A 23,637-nucleotide genomic window follows, 5' to 3' on the forward strand; every position below is an offset into this window, starting at 1 on the left:
AACGACACCACGTACAAGTGGATTCTCTGAATCCAAGGGGCCAAGATGGGGGGAGAACATCCTCAGTGAGGGAGCCCGGGGTCCCTCCTGTAGGCAAGGGAGGTACCTGACCTTGGAAAGCCCCAGCTTGCCCTGGTCAGTCCAACCATCCTTCCCTCATGGGGACATGGGTCCATGTGGGGTGAGAGCCCTCCTCTGCTCCTACCTGGGGGCCTGAGGCCCTGCGTTCAGCAGCCCCTAGATCCAGTCCCCAGAATGTGAACTCTCCCAGACCAGCTTCTCTTCACTAGCCTCTGCTATGACAGCAGCCCCCTGTGACCATGGTTGGGTGAGGCCTTGTGGGCTTCTCACCACCCACTTGGCTGGGGGAGGGGAGTGCAGCTGCAAGTAGGACATCATGTGCGTCCATGCCCACTGTGCCACCGCAGACACCTGAGTGTTCTCCCAAAACCATGACACAGAAGAAGCAGGCTCCCCTTTCAGGGAGGAAGAGCCCAGAGGGATACAGGAAATTGTCTGAAATCACACAGTGCTGAGTGACCGAGCCAGGAGCCTGGTCTGGCCGGGGCTGGTTACAGAGCCTGTGTTCTCGGTAGCCCCCACGGCCTCCCCCAGGACGTCTCATCTGGCCAGCGTGTGCCCGTGCGTTTGAGTGTGTGCGTGCATGTTCTGGGGCAGCGCCTGCCCGCAGGGGCCAAGCAGCACTGCCTGCCTCCTGCTCCCCCTCCAAACCCACCACCCCTCCTCCCTCCGGAGCAGGGCCAGCTTGGTGCCAGCCCCAGTCTACATGCAGGGGCCGGGAAGGAGGGCACCGCCGCTGGGCGGCTCCAGTCACTGGCTGCCCACTGCTGAGGGCCTCACTCCGGGGGTCTGCCCGCCGTTCCCACAGCACACTTACTTGATTCCTGGTGCATCCAGCAGGTTGGTCAGGCCTGTCCAGTTGATCTGCAGATGCTGCAGGGGCAGAGGGAGGCTGTTAGACCGGAAGAAGCCATAAGTCCAAGGCTGAGTTCCTCCGCCAAGCCCCTGGTGCCCACCAGCATGTAGAACACAGCCACTGTGGGGGGCACCTCCAGGAGGGTGTCAGGCAAATGAGGGCACCTCTTAGTCTTACGCAGGCCTCAGTCAGCCGCCTCCCTGCTGGGACCACACAGGAGTGGGGCCGTGCACAGGGCCACAGGCCGGCCCGGACTGAGAGGTCTCAGAGACACACTCCTCTCCACCTTGGACCCTCTGTGAGACCTGGGAAAGCCGCTCTTGCGAGCTGTTTCTTGCTTTTGGGTTTAGAGCAGAGTGGATCACCTCAGGCCGCCTAAGATGACAGGACGTGGAGTGTGGGGTACCCGGGCCTAGGTTGGTGTAGGCAGTTCTATTCTTGGGTTCACATCAGCACCTGGGACCCGGCAGGAGAGTGCTTACTCCCCAAAACAGGCCTAGGTCTCTCTTTGGCACTCACCGGCTTTTGAAGGAAGAACACGGTCACAGCTCCCACGAAGGGCTTGTCCACTAGGAGGGGCTCTAAGATGACCCGCAGCGTGCCCTGCAACTGGATGGGCACAGAGGATGGACGCAGGACCTCAGCCTCTCCCTGCACCTGCTGTACTCAGCCGAGGCCACCTGTCTTGCTCATGCCCATGCCACCCCTAAATGTCAGGGCCACCTCAGGGGACAGAAACCTGCACATGGCTGCCACCCCTCTGCTGGCTACCAAGGGCCGTGAGCTAGCCTCCCCTGCCATCCACCAGTGCGCCAGCTGCAGCCCTGCCCCAATCTCCAGCCAGCCCAGCCAGGCAGGCCCTGGTGCCAGTACTCCACCTCTACCATAAGCTCCTTCCCCCTCCTCCGTCCACCTAGTTTCTAAGCACTGGCTCTGCATCATTCCATAAATGGAACGTCTCCCTTCCCTTGGCAGCTCCTGCCCCCCTGGGGGGACTCTTACAGAGGCAGGTGTGGGGCCACGGGGACAAGCAGAAGGTTGGTAAAGCCCAGTCGCCACTTTCTAGCCGTGTGACCTCAGGCCTGGAGTCTTTGGATGATGATCAGCCCATGTGTGGTGTCCTCCCCTTCCCTGCTGCCTGCTCCAGCTTGAGCCTGCTTCCCCCTGCCCAGCCTCCCGCCTCAGGGGCAGGAAGCAGGGGCGGGGGGCAGTGCCACCAGGTTCCACATACCTGAATCCCATTCACACCAGCCTGTATCTTCTGCAGCTCTGCACTGATCTCACAGTCCCCGATGTAGCTGAAAGTGGGGAGGGAGAAGGAAGGCAGGAAGGAAAGGCAGGTCCACCAGTCAGAGAGACCAGGAAACTTGCCCAGGGCCACATAGCCCAAGCTCAGGCATCCTGTCACCAACCCTGAGCCCAGCATCACCTGGCTATGGCCTCCCCCAAAGCCTGAGCTGGCTGAGAAGCTACATGTGTGCCAGAGGACCCTGGTGGATCTGGTGGCAGAGCCTTGGAGCCAGGCGTGCCCAATAACCATCATCCTCACACATCCCCCAGATGGGGAGAGGTATTCCCAGAGCTGACTCCTATCTACCCGATATGCTCTCAGTGCCAGCCTCTGGGCTATGAAAATAAGATATTGGAGAGGAATGCAACATTCTGGAACTTTCAGAGTTAATCATTGGTCCTTTCTTTCTTTATTAAACTGATTTATTTTAGAGAGAGGGAACAAGTGAGTACATGGGGGAAGGGCAGAGGGAGAGAATCTTCAAGCAGAGTCCTCACTGAGCACAGAGCTGGACCCCACCACCCTTGAAATCATAACTTAAGCCAAAACAGAGCCGGACTCTCATCTGACTGAGACACCCACGCACCCCTAATCCTTGCTCCTTTAAAGCACAATTAAAACCTTACCACCTCCAGGAAGACTTCCTGGATTGAATGTCCCTTCTCTCAGACTCCAGCTTGCTATAAACATCATTCAGAAGAGGTACCTTTGCCCAACCTACTGAACCAGACACAAGGATGTGTCTTTGCATCCTTGCTTTCCTGACGCATCAGAGTCCAGTTCTCCCATGGATCTCAGAGCCTGTGCTCAGAGCTCCCTGGACCTTACCACAAGTCCCCACATCTTCTTGTACTTGCTCCCTCTTTCTACATCCTCTTTAAGGCAGCTGGTCTGAGCATCCAGGTAACTAGCCCTGACCTCCAAGAAAACCCTCCTGCCTGGGCCTTGGTATCCAAGAGCCGGCCTGGTGCCAATTCTTATGGGAGAATCTGCACCTGGGCTGAGGGGTCAACCAGCAGTGGCTTCCCTGGGACTGTCCATTCTCCTGATACTCTTTCCTGTCCCAAGCAGGGACCTTGTGCTCCTGCCCAGGGTGGGGTGTGTGTGTGTGTATGTGTGTGTATGTGTGCGTGTGCACACGCGCTGTGAGACGCTTTCCCACCCCAAATCAGAACATAACTACACTACTCCATCTTCAAGCTGGCTGTTCTCACACGGCGTCCCCCGTACTCTGCACCTGGCCCGCATGGGCAAGACGGCTCACCATATCTGCAGGTCCAGGACCACCCGTCTCCGATTGCACTGGTTAGTGTGTGCCTTGACACCGTTGACCCGGGGGCACTGGAAGAGATGCCAGAGGGTGAGTAGGGATCTCGCAGCAAGGGGTGGCTGCTGACCCCTGCCCAGCACTGGGCTTTGGCTGCAACAACATGACCACCACAATTCTGGGATGGGGCACAAATAGAGAAATTCACACTGTGGCCCGTCTGTCCTCGGACCTATGATACCTCCCTCCCTAGAATGTGCACCCTGCCTTCTCTCTCTCTCCTACCACAGATATTTACAGAGTACCCGCCCTGTGCCAGGCACTGGACCGAGGACAAGGTAAGGAGCAATACAGGCTAAACCTCCCCTCACGGGTTGGAAGCCCAGCAGAGACAATGGTGGGGGATGGCATGAGGAGGTGCAGTCCCTGCTGTCACGTGGGGGTCGGGGGACTTCAGGAGCACCTCCCTTGGGGCAGGTCAGGGTTAGAGAAGGTTTTTGGAAGAGGTGGCATTTAAATAGTTCTGGCCTATGAGTAGGAGTTGGCCCTCCAAGGGCAAGAGAAGAAGACAGGGTCCCTAGCTCAGGGGAGCTGACCCTAGAAATTAAAGTATCCCACTCCAGGGCTGAGCACTGAGCTCCTAGGTGATCTCCCCCACCCCACTTCTCTCTTTGCCTCCCATAAGGAGACTAGTGGGCACTAGAGTGGGCTCTGGTTAGTATTTACCAAGAATAAAAGAGAAGTATCATTTGAATTTGAGTTACATGCATGCTGAAGTAATTAGGGATGGAGGCCACTAATGTTTGCAATCTAGTTTAAAATACATTAAAAAAAAGATGAGGAGGAAAAATAGATGTGTGGATATGTGCTAAAGCAAATATAGCAAAAGGTTAGTGGCTATACAATCCAAACAGTCCACGGCATAATACTGGCACATCTTCCGCAGGTTTGAGATTTTTCACAATGAAATGTTGGAGAAAAAAAATTCAATCATACTAGAGAAGATTCCATTATCTTTCTATTCTCTCCTTAGAAAGTGACATTTACAGGGCACCTGGGTGGCTCACTCAGTTAAGTGACTGCCTTTGGCCTCAGGTCATGATCCCAGGGTTCTGGGATCAAGCCTCATGTTAGGCTCCTCTGCTGAGCAGGGAACCTACTTCTCCCTCTCCCTTTCCTTCTGTGTGCACGAGCTCTCTCCGGCTCTCTCTCTCAAGTAAACAAATAAAGTCTTTAAAAAAAAAAAAAGTGACATTTACAAATGCATTGTAACATGAAAAGCTTATCAAAAAGTACAGAGGCCACAGATTCAGGGGAAAAACATATCACAGGGACATCTTGAGCAGTTAATTAAAATCATCATGTGGTTTTTCCCGAGCTTGTGATATGTGTGGTATGTCAGCTTTTTTAAGTGTTTAATTTTCTGTGGTTTATTTTCCCGTTCTTTCTCATATTTATTTAATATTCACTTTTGTCCTGGTTTTACATTTTAAATTTTATGTTCTTTTTCTTTCAGGGGGTCCCCTCAATCACAGGAGCTTCAGGCATGCATGGCACCTGGCTGTACCCTGGCCTCCAAGGCCTACCAAGGCCTAGATGGTAAAGACCCAGAAAAGCCAGCAGCAGTCTGGGGAGGAGGCTGGGGCGCTGTAAGGGACCGCCCACAGACTGGGGCCACTGTGGGGCCTGCTTCTGCTGTGGTGAGGGATGGCTTCCCAGCAGCACCACCTCCCACAGGCATCCGGCTCTGCTCTCCAGCAGTCCACCCACTGCTTAGCTCCTAGCCTGCTGAGTCCAAATGCGGGATCAGACAGCACCCCCTCCCAGCAGTCCTCCCAGATGACCACAGCCCCTGTACCCCTCCACTCCCGAGTTCACGCATTCCTCCAGCATGCTGAGTACACTGCCGTGGGGTGGCCCACCAGTTTGGGTGTCTGTCTCCATAACAGGACACTGACCTTCCCAAAGGCAGAGGCATAAGTCACACCCATTTCTGCCTACAGGCCTTGCACATAGCCATGCTCCGTAAGCAGACAGGAATGAAGCAGGGAATGAATAAAGGGAACTCATAGATGCTGAGACAGACCAGTCCTGGCCAAGTCTGAGAGGCACAGACCAGAATCTCCAGGGATCAGGCATGCCCGCTGCGCTCCCCACTCAGGCAGCTAGTGGGGCAGGCTGGCCTGCTCCCTGACACCTGCCTGTCCCCCAGCAGGCCAGATGCCAATGCGTCTGGTTTACCAAGGGGTGGACATCAGGCAGTTCTCTGCCTGCGGGAGGCAGCTCTTCTTAGGTAAACCCAATGCCCAACGTGGAGCTCAAACTCACAACCCCGAGATCAAGAGGCACATGCTCTACCGCCTGAGCCAAATGACAAAAATAAGACACACCAATGGGGCAGCAGAAGTGGGGCAAAGGGTAGAGTAGGAAGCTGTCAGCAATAGGGAGAGACATGATGTTGGGTATGTCAAATGCAAACTTCTTTTATCCTGGGTCGCCCATTAGCTTCATAGAACTAGTGCCAGGCTTGTGATGCTAACTAACAGAACCGATCACCTGGTAGAGAACTCTCCCCTACCCTGGGGCACTGTCTCCCTCTGTGGAAATCTGTTCTTCCTCACTGATGCCCCAGCAAGCAGGACTTGGACATCTTCTTATCTGGCTGGCTTCTACTGCACAGCATGTTTTCCAAATTTGGCTCAAGAAAAGTGGACTCGTTTCCCACCTTTCCTTTTTGTTCTAACCCAGGCTTCCTTTGCACCTGCAGAGATGACGGTGCTGGGACTTGGGGGTATGGGGTCTACACGTAGGCCGAGAGGCTGAAAAGTGCAGATGGGGAGGTCCCCTGGGGTGTTTTCAGGCAGGCAGGGTCTGGGACAGGGAAAAGACTGCATGGCAGATCCAGGCTCCCCCCCACCCCCGAGACATCACCCACCTTTTGTCCGAAGTAGAGCTTGGTAAAGGTGAAGGTCCTCAAGTGGGTGCTCTTCTCCCGGATCTTGGGCTCGAGTTTCTCCCGGAACTTGTTTTCCATGATCATGCTCAGGTAGGGCCAGGTCTGAGAGATGATCTGTGCCAAGAGGAGGCTATTGGGGGTCAGGTCTGTTTCCCCCACCAAGACCCAGGCCTGACCAGGACAACCTGACCCAGGCATGGGGGTCCCGTGGCCCTTACGCTACAGCACCCACAGGCCTGCTGCCCACCCACTGACCCAACTATCCGTCCATCTGTCCATCAGACATCTCATAACTCCAGCAGTGCTTCTCACACCTGCCCAGGCAGTGGGAACCCAAGATTTGGTGCTCTTTTGCAGAGCACCGTAAAACAGTCACTAAATTTAGTATTATGAAACTTCTGGTTCTGTGCTAAAACAGAAGCTATCAAGGGCAACACTGTGGTGTAATCAAGAAGTAGCAGGTGCCATGGGGGGGGTGGGGAAGAGATGTCGGGAGGGGGGCTGCCAGTGAGGGGTACGAAGGGAGCAGCAGCGGCAGTTCTGTCTAGGGCAAAGTCTCCCTTTCCTTCTCCTGGACCTGGGTCATAGTTCACAAGATGCACCTTGCATTCCCCAGACCCACCATGAGAGGAGCCTGAGGCAGTGATGTTTCAGGGCTCTACCACTTCCATCTCTCTTAAGAGCCCCCTTAGGGGCTGGTCCCATCTTCCTGACTCCCTGCTTTGTGGTCTGCCGAGTGCATCTTGAGTACAAAGCTCTTTGGGACACAAGTGGTGCCCCCGTGTGGGGTCCGTCTACACAGCTGTATCCCCATCCATGCCCTGAGCAGAGGGCAGGAGCCTGGTCCAACCAGTCACAAGTCCCCAGCACCTTGTGTGCGACTCGGTGTCAATGCAAGAAAGGACAGAGCACATAAGTGCACCCGTGAACTGGCGGATACACAGGCAGGAAGAACAAGGTCTGCCCCAGGGGCCCTGGGCCCTGCATTAGTCCACAGAAACCAGGTGACTCATCTGAAAGGAGCAGCCCACTTCCTCCAACTTCTGTCTGCCTGCTGGGAGCAGTTTCTGACCCACGTGGCAATGACATATCTGGTAACACGAGACTATCAGCCTTGGCTCAAAAACCATCAGAAAGTCCTTTTTTATACCTAAACTCAAGTCATTCCTGCTATGGACTTTTCCAACCAGAACAGAGGCAAGGTCTCTATAGAAAAAGTCCTGAATCAGGATACCTGAGGGGGTGGGAAGGTAGAGTCTCCACATCTAGGAGACAGTTTTGGGCTCATCAGGCAGGGGCAGACTCTGTTTTCTCATCTGTAAGAAAAGGCCAGACCAGGAGTCTCAGAGCCAGGCCCTCCCAGGGCTTCCTGCAGCAGGGCTCGAGGGCGTGACCAGCAGGATCCAACAACAGTGGTCATACTGATGATGACGGTGTTCCTGACCTCTGGGCCCTGTGGCGCTTTCATTACCTGACAGATCCTCACAACCTCCCAAGGCAGGGACCATAATTATTGCCCACGCACAGATGAGGGACTGGCTCTGAAAGGCTAGGCACCCTGCGGGAGGGTGCCGAGTCATCGGAGGCAGATCCAGGCTGGCCACAGGCGAAGGGCAACTGCGGTGAGATACCGCCCTCCTCTCTTGGGAAGCCCTGATCCTGGCCCCCTCCCGGGCTGCATTTTTCTCTATACTTCCTGGTGTTTTCTAACATTTCTGCTCTGCCTGTGCATTAATTTCACACTAAAGAAAGGTGTTTGTTTTTTAAAGAGAGTCACTGGCAAGGAGAAGAACCCTGAGGGTTACTGCCAACAGGCCTTTGTGGCACAGCTCCCATCCAGGGTGGGGTCACTGAGCCCAGGGGCACCAAGGGGACCAGGCCCAGGAGGCCGGCCCCGCCAGGCCCAGCTCAGCCTTACCTTGTTGGCCCACTCGACCCGCTCCACATCCGGGAAGTGGATCTAGGGAACAAAAGGCGCGAGGGTAAGTCAGACTCAGCCCAGGCCTGCCCCCCTCCTCCAGACCCTGCCTCACGGCCAGCGGTTCCCGCTCCCACCCCATGTTTGCCCCTGCTCTGCCTCCCCGCCCCCGCTCAGCACCATCGGGCACTGACCAGGAGACTCGGCCAGCCCTGCCCTGGGGCACACTGTCCCGTGGGGCAGGCGACAAGAGGCCAGACCGCACCAATGGTGCCCCAAGGCTCGCATATGGGAGGTTCTGGGCAGACTGCTCCCAGCAACCAGGAGACTGGAAGGGCGGGGCCGGAACCCCCTGTTTGCTTATGCAAATAAGCCCCGCCTTCTTGGGGGGAAACGTGGAACCCCCACCCGGCTTGGCTCCTCGCCAATTCCGTTCTCCTTAGTCTTTTAATGACACAAGTAATCGTGGCCTCTGGAGAAAAATTAGAAATTGTAGGTGAGCAGAAGGAAAGACTTTTTTTTTTTTTTAAAGATTTCTCTTATTTATTTGACAGAGATCATAAGTAGGCAGAGAGGCAGGCAGAGTTGCGGGGGGGGGGGGGCAGGCTCCCCGCCGAGCAGAGAGCCCGAAGCGGGACTTGATTCCAGGACTCCGGGATCATGACCCCAGCCAAAGGCAGAGGTTTTAACCCACTGAGCCACCCAGGGGCCCCAAAGACATTTTTATCGGAGAGTGCTGAGTGACAACCACCATTAACAAGTGTCTCTTTCCAGCCTCTTGTAGAAATAAGCATATGTAGTTTTCACAGAAATTGAGGTCAGTGTTTGGTTGTCTGCTTTTTTTCACTTAGCAGCAGGTAGGATGGTGGTGATTCCTAAGGTAACAATTGCCAATCTGAAAGGCTGGAAAGGGGATCATGCTGTTTGCCTAGGCAACAGGGGAATGGGAAGCAACCCTACCCAGCAGGCCAGATCCTGTCCTCACACAGGAAGCTTCCTTCAAGTCACAGCCCCCAGCCACATCCCTGGGTTGCCTGGCAGGGGGGCGGGCTGCACGGCGCGGGGCGGAGGGTTGAGGGGGTGACAATCCTATCAGCTAACCTTTGCATGACCTGATTCTGACGGTTCTGAATCAAGGGGTTCCTGCCAGAGGCTCAGTCTCCATCAGTATCTGCTGAGCTTCTCATAGACCCCCCCAGCCCAGCCCTCAAGGTTTTCAGGAACAAACGGGCAAGACTACTGGTGCCTGACACAAAACGTGATCAGTAAAATGGCAGCAATGGCCATTTCTCTTGCCAAGTCCTCAGAGCACAGGGAACTCAGGATCACATTCATGGTGGGCAGATGACCTCCCAAGGTCAGGAAAGGAAACATGTCCATACAGTTCACACACCTAGTGCACACCAGGCCTTGGGGTAGCTCTGGGGGGTGCCCTGAAGACCCAAACATAGACCCTGGCATAGAACACTATGCCCAGGAGTATAGAGTAATTTAATTCCTTTAGGAATCTGACTTTTAAAAAAAAAAAAAAAGATTTGGAGTGGGGAGAAAGGGCTGAGGGAGAGAGGGAGGAAGAGAGAATCCTAAGCAGACTCCCCGCTGAGTGTGGAACCCAGTACAGAGCTAGATGTCACGACCCTGAGATCATGACCTGAGCCGATATCAAGGGTGGGTGGCTTAAGTGACTGAGCTACCCAGATGCCCCTTAGGAGCAGTTTTGTTTTGTTTTGTTTTTAAAGATTTTCTTTATTTATTTGACAGAGATCACAAGTAGGCAGAGAGGCAGGCGCGGGGGGGGGGGGGGGGGGGGAAGCAGGCTCCCTGCTGAGCAAAGAGCCAGATGTGGGACTCAATCCCAGGACCCTGGGATCATGACCCAAGCTGAAGGCAGAGGTTAACTCACTGAGCCACCCAGGCGCCCCTTAGGAGCAGTTTTTAACAGCCTTGAGAAGTCAGAGAAGCCCAGTGTTTCTGGGACTCCCAGAACATCAAGCCCTTCTTCCAGCCTCCGTTTCCCCAGTTCTGGACAATGATACATACTAACTTGAAGAAACATCCAATATTCCCAGGTGCTAAAGGAAAATCACTGCCTGGTTCCCAGAGTGGGAGCTGGCACAGTCCATAGGAACAGAAGGGAAAGAGGGGAAAGGGATCTGGGGGAAGTGGGCAGGAACTAGGGCTGGCCCATCCAGCTCACTGGGGAGCAGCAGCCTATTCATCAGACACTCCCTGCTGCTGCAGCCCTGTGTTAAGTCCCAAGCCCCTGCGAGGCAAAGGGAGCTGAGGCCTTTCATTGCTCCCTATCACTCCTCCCAGCACTCACATAACAACTCCATGTGGGGCTGAAACTGACATCCCCATTCCTCTTTGATTGCTCCATTCATCACCATCTTCAACTTCACTTCTTCCAGGAACATCAAGTCAGAGATAGGTGTCCCTACTAGGTATCTGCCAGTTCTCCATTGCGGCTTTTAATAGACCTCATTAGAGCTGCTGGCTCTTACTGCCTGCCTCCTTACTAGCCTGTAAGCTCTAGTGGGCTGACTCAAACTTGTTCCCTATTAGTGCCTGACCCTAGCACATGACTATCTTAATAAATATTTGTGGAATGAATGAATGCATAAATGAATGCAAGCTTCTTGCCTTCCAACAGCTCCCAGGCTTGTAAAGGAAGCAGGCAATTAACAGACCATTCCAGTACAGGATCATACCAAGGTGCAGGGAGTGGGACCCTCACAGAGGAGAAAGGTGGGCTTTCCCTGGCACCCTTGGGCCTCTTCTGCCCAAGCCAGCTGGCTGGACCCCTCCCTCTCCTCTTTTCATCCTGACCACTGTACTCCCATCCTGCCCCAGGGCACACCTGATATGTATATCCCCCTCCACCTCCTATCACACCTCTCCAGGGGAGGACCCAGCGGGAGGTTCTGCACCACTGGGAACTAGTTCCGATCTCCTCCACCCTGGAAAAGTGATCAGCCCGGCAGGTCCTATCCTGGCCACATTTGGGAGCCAGTCAGACTCCCAGACTCAGATTCCTGAGCTGCCTTTCACACCTACTGAATCAGAGTGTTTCCAGGTGGGGCCTTGCAATTTATTTTTAACCAGCTCCTGGCACGATTCTGGAGATCCAGCAGAGTTGGTTGTGAAATATCAATGACCAGCCCAGCCCTTGCATTAGAGTGGCCCACACTCACACTGACTGTGTGGGCAGCAGCGGAGTGCCCTGGGCCCGCACTGTTTTCATGTTCTCTTGGCCAGCCACACTAGTGTTTGAGGCTCCTTGCTAAGAGACTCCTCTAGAGAATGAGTCTGAATGCCCTGGTGAGAGCAATTCAGGCCAAGAAAATAATGGATTATCAAGTCAGCCTCTTCTGCCTCAGGCACCCGGCTGGCTCCTCTCTGCCTGAATCTCAGCACCTGTCAGGACTCCCCAGTGAGCCAAATCCTGAGCCAGGCCACCTTCTCTGTGACTGCTGCAGAGTAAGTCCTGGGCCAGGGAATGACATCAGAGAGGCAGACACTTACGAACAACTACTCAGCCCCAATGCTCCCTGGAGACCAAGGAATCTTTTTTTCCATTATAATTGGCCTTTTAAAACAATCTTTCCCTACTTCAAATTCTCAAAGTTATTCCATGTTTTTATCTGTTGACTTTATATTTTAGCTTTGTACTTAGGTCTTCAATCTGTCTGAAAGTTTTATAGCAGGTAAGATAGGTATAGAATTTCATTTCTCTCCAGACTCTCACTGAGACAATTTTTTAATAACACATATCCAAAAAAAAAAAAAAAAATTCCATCTTTCCTCCTGATTTGTGAAGCGACTTTTCTCATATGTCAGCTTCTCGTGTGTACTCTGGTGTGTTTCTGGACTTGGCAATGAACTCCATGGTCTGAGTGCCTGTTTCCTGCCAGCACCACACCATACTAATCACTGTAGCTTTGCAGCATGACCCAGGGTAGGGGGAATCCTCTCTGTTTGCTTTTCTTTTTCAAACCAACTTAGCTAATAGTATTTATGCTTCCAAAATGAATTTTAGAATCTTGTCCATCTTCCCTCCAATAATCCTCCTGGGATTTTGATTGGAATATTTTTGAATTTATAGATTTGTGGGAGAATGGATAGCTTTACAATATTAAGTTTTGCATTCACGAACAGAATTATTTCCCCTTATTAACTTACATCTGGTTGCATTCACATTTAAGATCATAAGTCTTTCTTTATAAAAATCCCATTTTTTTGTTAGATTACTTAGGGGGTTTTATGGTTATTAAAAATGGTATTTCGTTTTCTGTGCAACTTTATTGAAATTTGTTGTTGGTTCTAATTTTTCATTAATTCTCATATATTATTTATATATAATCTCCAATAACCTTTTTTTTTCTTATCCTTATCCTTCTTATTTCTCTTAAGTTTGTCTTCATTGGCCAAGCCCTCTGGTACCACACCAGACAGTGGTGGTGACAGCAAGCAGCTCTATCTTGTTCCTGACATCAAACAGAAGTTTTTCCATGAAGCATGCATTTCGCTGTAGATTTTTAGAGGACAGCTTCTATCAGATTGAGGATGTTCTTTTCAATAGCTAAATTTCCAAGAGCTTTCATTAGAAATGGGTATTGAGGGACACCTGGGTGGCTCAGTGGGTTAAACCTCTGCCTTCAGCTCAGGTCATGATCTCAGGGTCCTGGGATCAAGTCCCGCATCGGGGAGCCTTCCCCCTCTCCCTCTGCTGCTCCCCCTGCTTGTGCTCTCTCTCCTCTCACTCTCTGTCAAATAAATAAATTCTTTTAAAAAAAAAGAAAAGAAAAGAAATGGGTATTGAACTACATTCAACACTTTCTCAAATCTATTGAGATAATCGTGTTATTTTTCCCTTTCGTCCATTAAGGTGGCCAACTTAAGTGATTTCTTTTTTCTTTTTTTTTTTTTTAAGTGATTTCTTTATAAAACAAAACCATCTCTAGTTCTTGGGATAAGCCCCATTTGAAGCAGTACATTTAGTTAGCCTGATATCACATTTAGGTTTTATACACTCACGATTCAAAGTGATATCTACAATTTCTGTTTTTGTACAATCCATATCTAGTTTTGGTATAAAGATTTTACAATAAATTATAACACTAGTGATAAAGCTTTTCCATATCCTGTTTTCTGAAACAACCTGTAAATAATAGGAATTACCCAATCAGTGAAGTTTAGTGTTTCTTACCTATAAAGCCATCATAGCCTGAAGCTTTTGGAGTGGGAAATTACCTTTTCTCTCTTCAGTGGTTAATGGTGTATTCAAGGTCTCCTTATCTCTTATTGTGGTAATCTGGGCATTTCTAGAAATATATCTAGTTCAACTAGGTTTTCAAATGTATTGATATATATTTGTTTATAATATTTTATTATTTTTAATCTGCTTTATCTGTAGTTATTTCTGTGTTTTCATTCCAGATTTTATTTTCATCTTTTTCTATTAATATATCAAGCTTGACTAAGATTTTGCCCATTGCACTAATCTTTTCATAGAACTAACTTTAGTTGTCATTTTCCCCCTTTACATTTATAATCAAAATTTTTTTTCATTTTCACAATTATATGTATTAATTCTTTCTCTATTCCTTTGATCTAAATCTGTTGTTCTTTTATGTTCTTAGAGTTGAAGAATTTATTTCAGTTTTTGGTTTATTCAAATTCAAACTTATAAATTCCCCTATGATTTTTGCCATTGTATTTTCATCATTATTCAGCTCCCTGTCTTTTCATAATTTCTATTATGACTACCTTTCAAACAATGATTTTTAAATAGTGATATTTTAAAATATGTAGACATATGAGATTTCTAAGGCTATTTATTGTTTTCTGATTCCTTTTCTTTATGGTCTGCCCGGTCTGTAGGATAGCAATCCACTGGGATATATTGATAATTCCTTTGTGGCCTAGTACATGATTAATTCCTGTGGCCACTCCATATATGATCAAGTTATTAATCATGTCCTTTGTAAAAAAAAAAAAAAATCATGCCCTCCCAATATTCTTTATCCTTGTTTCCTCTTTGTCTACTTGATGTATCATTTTCAGAGAGGAATGTGTTAGAATTGCCAAGCCCAGCTATGGATTTATCTACTTCTCTGTGCAGTTCTCTTGGGCTGTTGGTTTACATTTCAGGTTTATTTTATGCAGCACATACATGTCCATGATTGCTGTGTTACCTTTTTCATGCTATATGTTATAACAGCCTGGTCTTTAGGATGCATCCAAGTTACATTCTATTTTGTCTAATATGAAAATTGCCATTCTCCCTTACTTTTGTTTCAGATTTGCCCAGTTGTATCTTTTTCCACCCTATTTTCAACGTTTTTTGGTTCATGTTATCTCATGTCACTTAAAACTCACCTTAATATCAGCCCCATTGTACTGATGAGGAAAGTAAGGCTCAGAAGGGTTGCGCATAGTCACCAGCTATGGAGTCCAGAGCTGAGACACAGACCCAGGTCCATCTCACCACCAAGTCTATACTTCGGCACCCGGCTGCTCTCACTCCTCTTAAGAAAACCTTATAGACGACTATGTTTTCCTCTTTTACAGAAAGTCTAATTTAGCAGAATATTGCCCTCATGGTACCTGAGTCTTCACTGGTACACCATGCTTTATAGTTTACAAAGGACATTCTACAGATACTTTCATTTCACCTTCCTAATACTCCATAAGGTGCACAGCAAAGGCACAATCATCCCCATTTTACAGATGAGGAGAGGCTCAGAGACTAGTTGGTACCCACCCAGATCACCAAGGTGACCGGAACTCACATTTCACCTGCATACAATTTGAGCCCAACCTACAAACTTTTTCTCCCCGCCTCCTGCACCTGAAGTGTCAGCATGTGAGGTCCACATCTTAGTGTCGAAGTATTCCTTGTGCATTTAAAATTTCACCTCTGACAGCCTCAGTTTTCTCATCCACAAGATGGGTACAATGCTGCCAGTTTCACAGAGTCCCTGAGAGGAGTAAATAAGACAATGCATGTGTGGTGCTCGGTCCCCTCCCTGGCTCAGTACAAATGCTCCAGAAGTGGTGACTGTTGTTGGCAGTTGTCAGATGCCCGAGATGCAGACACTCAGCCACCTCTGTCCTCGGGTACATGACAAGAACAATGTCTCCTGGGCTATGTGTCCAGCTCTATCTGATCCAAAGTCCTGTAAATTGTCTATGGGATCTCCAAATGCCTGTGGCTCAGCGTTTTGGGAAGCGACAGAGAAGGGAGAAGAGAAAATGAGAGAACACAGTGAAGGTGCCTGAGGCCAGAGAAGGAAGGCAATTGAGGGTTGTTTTCTTAGCCTCTGCTGATTGGCTGAGGGGTGCGCTGCCTGCATGAAACTGCCCAATGTAGGGAGGGCTCCACAGTGAGGCGTGGCAGAGGACCCGATCAGAGCCTCTGTGCGTGTCTTTCCTCCCTAAACAAAGGAAGGGAAGGCAGAGAAAAACTGGAGGCCCGCGCTCAGGCTGAGTCCTGAAATCACTGAACTTTTGTTCCAATACCTCACAAGGTTGGGGATCTCTGAGACCAGCTGGCGGGGAAGACACCCACAGCTCCTGGCATTGCAAAGCGCCCCTCAGGCAGGGGGTTTCAACCTTTTGTGTATACAAGACCACCACCTGGAGAGCCCCTTAAAACGTGGATTCTTGGTGAGGGCGCTCAGAGATTCTGATCCAGGAACCTGAAGCCTTTGGGCAGGGGCCCAGAAACTTTATCTTTAACCAGCTCCCTGGTTGTTCTGATCGAGGTGGTGGAGAGTGTGGGACAGTGAGTGCTCAGGGCTGGCTGGAGGACCTGCTCAGGCCCTGGAAGAAAGTGGCTCCTCCACTCTCTGGGGCTCCTGACTAGGGCTCCAAAGTCACAGTCTGTGTCTCCAGCTGTCACTCTTGGGAGAATACTGCTTTGTCATCAAATTATTACCAGCAGCTTATGGACCTCGATTCTTTTACAAAGGGAGTATCTTTTGTGCCACAATGAGCAAGGGGAGGCAAGAGCTAGCAGATAAAAAATACAATTAGTCTGTCTGGCTTTTTTGGGTGCTGCCCCTGCCCTAAAGTGTGAGCCACTCCCACCCCCCAGCTGCTTTCTCTAGCCAGACACCAGGAGTAAGAAGTACTGCCAGGGGTCCCTGAGGAGCAGGGTCTGGTCCTGACCCCCCTCTCTGCAGCCTCAGGTTTCTCCTAATTGAGGGAAGTGAGGCTGCCATGCCTCTGTTCCCCAGGTCTACAACCAGGAGATGATGAATGCGAATCCCCCTCAATGGAGACACACTCAGAGCTCTAGCACCTTTCATACCCCAGAACATGAACACTACCCTGACCGATGTACTACAGGTATGAGCACTTCCCCAAAGCAGGCCTGGAAAATCTCAAAGTTGCTCTGGCCTGTGGTCAAGTCACCAGGACCCTGGCTGCCTGCCCTTCCCCCTCCAGTGCCTCTCAGAGAACTTTAGAAAGATGGGGGGCCTCCCCCAGCCCCTGAGGCCTCCCTAATACTGACTCACATCTGCTGTTAGTGTGCATAGGCCAAAGCCTCCCAGGCAGAGTGGCTCATGTTTTGATGACAGCAGTTTTTAGGCAATGGAGGTAACAAGAGCTCAGAACAGAGAGATAGACTAAAGCAAAGTCAAGTCCAAAACAGAATTCCAGGCTCGCAGAGGCCAACACAAGGGCACCGCACATTAATGCTTCATCTCCAGGTGGTCGTGTGCTTTATCTCTTAAACCCTTTAGGAAAAATGATCCCACTGCATCGAGGCAATGAACCAGAGGGATGCCTGCAGCCATCAGAGCTGGAGCCCAGGCAGGACCCCCAGCCAGGCTGGGAGGCCCGGGCAGCAGCTTTGGGTCACCAGACCCTCTCAGGAGGCAGGGGGTGTGGGACAGCTGCACTTAAAGGGCTGCCTGTCACCAGGCCAACCTGGCTCCCTCCCTGTCACAGGGATGGTAGCTCCTACCATGGGAGCAACCTTGGACCGACCCGCAGATGTAGAGAAGTACAGAGAAGGCCTGTGGGTCTCCTTGTACCTCAAAAACCTGAGACATGCGCCCTCAGAATGACGCAGACACAGCCACAGAATCACACATACACACAAGGACACAAACTCTTTGCTTGGACACAAGCCTCACAGTTCTTCTCTGCACCATTGGGCATATTCTTACACTCACCCGCCCGCAAACTCAAACTGATGTGGCCAACTCCCTTCCACACTCAGAGAGGAGAGGAGCCCCCTCACTCCAAGTATCCCCCAGGGAAGTGCTACACAGGGAGGCTCTGTGGCTCTGGTCTTCCCAGACAGGCCTATTTGGTGGTTCCGCCTCTGCTGGAAAATGATCCCTAATTTCACACACTTTTTTCCTGGTGAAGCACTGTGCTGGTGAAGCACAGCCTTTGACCCATTTTCCCTCTGTTCTTGAGGGGTAAACATTTAACCATAAAAACAGCTTCTAAGGCATCTGGGTCGCTCAGTAGGTTAAAGCCTCTTCCTTCGGCTCAGGTCATGATCCCAGGGTCCTGGAATCTAGTCCCGCATCGGGCTCTCTGCTCAGCAGGGAGCCTGCTTCTCCGTCTCTCTCTCTGCCTGCCTCTCTGACTGCTTGTGATCTCTGTCAAATAAATAAATAAATAAACAAACAAACAAATAAATAAATAAATTCTTTAAAAAAAAAAAAACTGCTTCTAAATATGTCCACTGTTCTGCTTTAAATCTCCTGGCTAAAAGTGCTTTAAAGGAAAAATTTTTGCCAACTTGAAATTCCGCCTAATGCTGTTCTAAAATCCCCAGGCTCTTTAACAACACACCTGGCCCGCAGACTGGCCTGAGTAAACCCGGACCCAGGAGGAGGACACCGCGTGGGTAAGACTGCAAAGGCAGCCACTGGGGACAAGAATCCTGGGGACAAGAGCCTGTCCCCTTTGCTGAGGAAGGAGGGCTTGGTGCACAGAGGGGCTTCCCTTAGCCGTCCACAGAGGCATTTTCTTCAAGGAGACCTGAGAGTAATTGTGGGTGACCAGAGAGTTCCGTCAGACAGTTGGGTTTGGTAACGCCCAAAGGTTAAAAAAAAAAAATGTATCTTTTTGCTTATCAATTAGTACAGGCATTCCTCAGAGATACTGCAGGTTTGGTTCTAGATCATTGCGATGAATTGACTATTGCAATAAAATAAGTCAAATGAATTTTTCAGTTTCCCATATAAAAGCTATGTTTACACTATACTGTAGTCTATTAAGTGTACAATAGTATTGTTAAAAAATGTACATACCTTGATTTAAAAAATACTTTATTGCTAAAAATGCTATCCATCCCCTGAGCTTTCAGGGAGTCATACTCACTAATCACAGATCACCAAATATAATGATGATGAAAAAGTCTGAAATACTGCAAGGATTACCAACATGTGACACAGGGACATAAAGTGAGCAAATGCTGTTGGAAAAATGTGTTGATAGACTTGCTCGATGCAGGGTTGCCACAAACCTTCAATTTGTTAAAAAAAAAAAAAAAGCAATTATCTGCAAAGTATAATAAAATGATGTATGCCTTAGAATACCAAAAAGTATAATCCCTGATGCTGATGAGGCCACAGTGAAGAGGGAATGAGAATCTTTAAGGTGTTCTTAAGCATTTTTTAAAAAAGATTTTATTTATTTATTTGGGAGAAAGAGAGAGCACAAGCATGAGCATGGAGAGGGGGAGAGGAAGAGGGAGAAGCAGGTTCCCTGGACCCCGAGATCATGACCTGAGCCAAAGGCATTTGCTTAACCGACTGAGCCACCCAGGATCCCAGGTGTTCCTAATCACTGACGTGAGTTTAACATGTAGGAATCCATGGTAAGGAACTTGGGAAACATGGACTAAGATTCCTACCCTGTAGGGCCTGAGGGACAGACTTCTCCTGAGTGCCTACTGTGTACTGGGCACAAAGCAAGGAACTGAGGGAACAGACGTGAGCAGGAAACACACCTTTGCCCTAGAAGAGCATTCAGTCTGGAGGAAAAGTCAGACACAAAAATCAGGTGCAAGTGCAGAAAGGACATGGGGTGACAGGCTCCGGATGCTGTGGGGGCCCCGAGGAGTAGGATCTGAGAGTGGGGGGGCCTGAGCTTGGACTTGAAGGAAAAGTCAAGGGAGCCAGGCTGGCAGGTCAGGGGGAGAAAATCCAGACAGATCTAGGAGAAGTTGCCCGCCTCGGCTAGCCACAAGAGGAGGACACGTGGGAAATAACAGATCATCAATGCTAGCGAAATGGTTCAACAGTGCAGGGTACATTCATGTGAAGGATAGCATAATCCTTAAACAGGTTTTTTGGGAGGATGTTGGTAATATAATATTACAAACATAAAAATATAGGAAAAAGGAAAAAAAGGGCACAAGTTTTTTAAAGCACTGTTTTATACACCTTCCATACAAAAGAAGTACACACAAATAGAACGGTGTGTTTCTGGGTGGAGGGACTGTAAACACTTGTCCTAATTCTCTTAAGCCATTTCCAAATGTTCTACAATGGGACCACTTTTACTTTTATAACCAGAAAAACCAGATTTTTTACCAATTTACAACCAATGTAAACTAAAAAACTAAACACAACTCAGACAAAAGAATGGAGTGGGTGACTCTGGGGTTGAGACATCCTGTGTCCCTGAAAAGTCCCTGGCCCTCTACTCTGAGTGTCTGGGAGACTCCTGGTACACTGGGATGGGGCTTCTAGGGCAGGAGCGGCCACCCCAGCTCCAGCCCCGACTCCCTGTGTGGTCTGAGGGGGTGAACTCTTGTTCCCTTGGCTTGAAGGGCAGGGGAAAGAGAATGGGACTTTCCCTTTTACTAGTTCCCACTGGGACAGAAAACATTTTCACTCTTCTCTATTTGCGGTAGAGGAGGAGGAAGAGAGAAAGCACTTTCCTCAAGCACGTGTGAACACGTCCAGGCTGTAAACTCCAGGTTTCCCTCAATTAAAAACCCCTGGAACTCTCCAGAGGGGAGAAACTCTGAATGGAGGGGTGGGAGGGTCAGGAAGGGGGCAGGGAAGCCTAGGTCCCAGTCTCCTGCTCCTTTGTGTAGCTGGGTTGTGGCCTTCAGGCGACAGCACACAGCTGCCAGCAGTGCCCCGAGAGTGACTGGGGCCATTCCCACTGAAGTACCAGCTCAACCTGCTGTCAAGACCAGGCTAGGAGGCCGAAGGAAGCTGGTGACCAGCTCTCCACACTTCCTGCCCACCGGACAGGGGGCCACAACAGAAGAGCAGGACAATGGCTGTCTCCTGCCTTGGCCCTGAGCCTTATCCACAACATGACCTCCCCCATTACCACGGTCCTCAGATACTTGGTGCGGAGAAAAGGTTGCTGTGGACACTTCTGTTGCAGAAAAATTCAGCCCCTAAAGCAATGGGAAGTCCCATGTGAGTCTGGGTATCACAAATTGCTGTCCCAGAATCTGCTCACCTCAGAAGGAGTTTATGAGCTCAAGTGACCAAACCTGCCCGGAGGCTTTCTCAGAGTCTTGCCCGGCCACCTCTGAGGACCGATCACACTAAATCAGGAAAGGCGATTCTCACAGGTCTGAATCCCCACCCAGACCAGGGATTCCTTGCAGGCAGGGGCCATGTGTCATGCATATCATCGTGGGCCTGACACACTGTAAGTCCTCAAGAGATGCTTGCTGACTGCATATAGGAATGAATATGCGGATGCCTAACATCCCTGTGTTGGGCCTGGAGGGGCAGATGCCCACATTCTGCCCCTCTTCTTGCCCAACCCTGGCCCAAGACGTGAGAAGTCCATGAAGCATCACAGAGACGTGGGGCAGAGACCCAAGGGGCATGACTAAAATGTGCCCTGCCTCTTCCTTCCTAAGGACAAGACTGACTCTCAGCCATACTCAGGACCTCGCAGGGCTGCAGGGACCTCACAAGGAAGAAGTCCCCTGGCTTCAAGTGGATGTTTAAGACCAGGTCCCCAAGCATGGGCTCTGAGAACTGAGGTAATCTGAGTGGCCCGCCCAGCTCAGAGCTGCCACTGCATTTACTTCCACTAATTAACCAGAGTGGTAGTATAGGAGGGATCGTGAGAGCCTGGGCCAGGACAGATGGCTGCCCCACCCACGGAAGGAATGTCATGCTCAGCCCCAGGGAAGCAACGCACTCAGCCCTGGTCCTCCGCCTGAATGCTGGCAGGAGCCTGGAGGAGACCATCCCAGGGACACTTGCTGGGAGCCCTCGAGTGCACCCTGCTTTGCGTGAACCAATTTAGATGATGGGTAGGCAAGAAACGCTGCCGAACAGTGTCCTGGGGGCCGGCGGCAGGACAGAAAAGCCAACTGGGGACTGAATCATGATGGCAGACTCCAACCACTGAAGGACTCCGCAGAGCATCTCCTAAAGCCTCGCCATTTTCAGAGGGGAATCAGGGACCCCGAGAACACAGGGGACCTTCTCAAGCCTCCCACCCACCCCGCCCCGTGAATGAGCATCGGACTCCAAGTCCGTACCTGCCACCACATCACATCAGCCCCACCCCCATCTCAGCAGATACACAGAGTTAATTGTCCCCAGCAAAACTGCCAACTAACTGATTGCTATCAGCTGGCAGGAGAGAGCAAGCCCAGCTGGAACAGGGACCACAAACAGACGTGTTTGCTGGTGAGACGCACTCACTGATGAGTGTCAGACCAGGGAAAGGTCCCATAGGAGGCCTGGGAGACTGAGAATCCCCTCCCTCCGCCCCCTACCGAGCACACGCCTGTGCCTCCTCTCCATAGACAGCCTCTTGGGCCAGGCCACAGTCACCTGCAGAACCGACTTCCCGGGGCCTATGGTAAGACGGGATGGCCGAGCTGGGCCTTCTCCTGCAGTAGCAAGGGCTTCACTTTTGGCTCTGTGCTGTCCCTAGTCCCCAGCCCTAGCAGGGTGGGCTCACGCAAGAGGCTCTTCATTCCCCCCAAAATAGACCTAAACACTGTGCCAGATCTATACAAAAAAATCTATCCCAGACCATTCACACAAAGAGACACATAGAACACTCACACATGAACAGTGAGCGGCACCGGCTCCTCTGTTCAGAGCGCCAGCAGTGGAGGCAGAGTGGCCCGATCCCTCCAACAGACCAGCCACGTGCACTCCACAAGAGAATCCACAGCTTCTTTACCTGTGGCCCCTTTGAAGGCGAAGGAATCCTTCCTTCCAGCTAGCTCTTCCATGGAAGGGAACCAGAGGAGGGGCAGGGCAGTGTGATGTTTGACCAGAGAAACAACCACCTTTCACAGGTGGGGACACTGAGGCTCAGGGAGGGAAAGGACTTGCTGAAATCACCTGGGGGCAACAGCTTGGAGCAACGTGTTGAGGAGGAGCCTTGACTTCACTGAGAACTAGTCATGGCCACCAGGGCCTGGCAGGGGAGGCTTGTTCCAGCTCAGCCTGACCCGGGCCTCCACCCCATCACGGGGGCTTGGTGCAAAGTAGAACTAGATGCCCTTTCCAAGCAGCAGGTGGGCTGGATTCCCCACATCCCTTCACTGGGAAATGCCATGCAGGGGACGACTCGCAGGGCTGTGCCGGAGTGCAGTAGCCAAGACCCTTCACTCCTCATCAACCCCTGCCCCTCCCTGCCAACTATGGGCTTGTCATCTGTTGTTTTGTAAAACTATTTCTTGAGACCAAAGGAGGTCGTAAGTCATCAACCCTGTTTCCATGCAAGGCAATCAGTTCTCCAAACAGGGAAACGGCACACTGAAAGGCCCATGTATTGGATAAGGACTCCCATGCTCTAAAATCATGGGCAAGGAGCACACTGCCTCCGCCATACCCAGAGCCATGGCTTTCTCATCTGGTTTCTTTTCTCCAGCTTTATTCCTCCCTTTGTGCTGCTTTTTACAGGGTCTTTCCAAAGCCTTCCACAGGCTCCTTGTGACCTTCAGAATCAGGCCCAACCTCTATCAAGCCCACCTCAATGCGGCCCGTGTCAGCCCCTACTACACACTTCAGCCAAACCAAACCAAACCAAACCACACAGTACTCCCTCATACACTGGCCATGGTGAGCTTCTGTGCTGTGCTCAAAAGCTTCCCCCAGCTTGGAATCCCCTTCATAGCACCACTGCCTCAATCCAAAAGGCAATCCAGGCCCTGCCCACCAGCCAGGAGAGTCTAGAGAACGCAAGCTGAGGCCAGGCCCCTCCCAGGACTCTGCCAAAGAAGAGGGAGGCTATGGTCTGGGGACAATCTGCTACGGAAATCAAGTGGGATGTCCTTCACTCC

The 23,637-nt window shown here is 50.7% G+C and overlaps 1 protein-coding gene across 5 annotated transcripts in view; it reads right to left on the bottom strand.

The window, feature by feature from the left end:
* The window catches only part of ESYT3 (extended synaptotagmin 3), a 48,804-nt gene that overhangs the window by 22,475 nt on the left and 2,692 nt on the right, over window positions 1–23,637 (bottom strand). For all 5 annotated transcript variants that reach the window (XR_007128519.1, XM_047735854.1, XM_047735845.1 and 2 more), the window contains exons 2-7: window positions 8,370–8,411; window positions 6,431–6,565; window positions 3,493–3,569; window positions 2,169–2,235; window positions 1,457–1,546; window positions 899–954 (exon numbers count right to left, since the gene is read on the bottom strand). Coding sequence is in view for 4 of the 5 variants with exons in the window: in XM_047735854.1 (XP_047591810.1) it covers window positions 899–954; window positions 1,457–1,546; window positions 2,169–2,235; window positions 3,493–3,569; window positions 6,431–6,565; window positions 8,370–8,411 (467 nt within the window). In the remaining variant the exon portion in view is untranslated. The remainder of the gene's footprint in view (window positions 1–898; window positions 955–1,456; window positions 1,547–2,168; window positions 2,236–3,492; window positions 3,570–6,430; window positions 6,566–8,369; window positions 8,412–23,637) is intronic.

Source organism: Lutra lutra, chromosome 1 (assembly GCF_902655055.1).
Source record: "Lutra lutra chromosome 1, mLutLut1.2, whole genome shotgun sequence".
In the NCBI taxonomy this organism is placed as follows: Eukaryota; Metazoa; Chordata; class Mammalia; order Carnivora; family Mustelidae; genus Lutra; species Lutra lutra.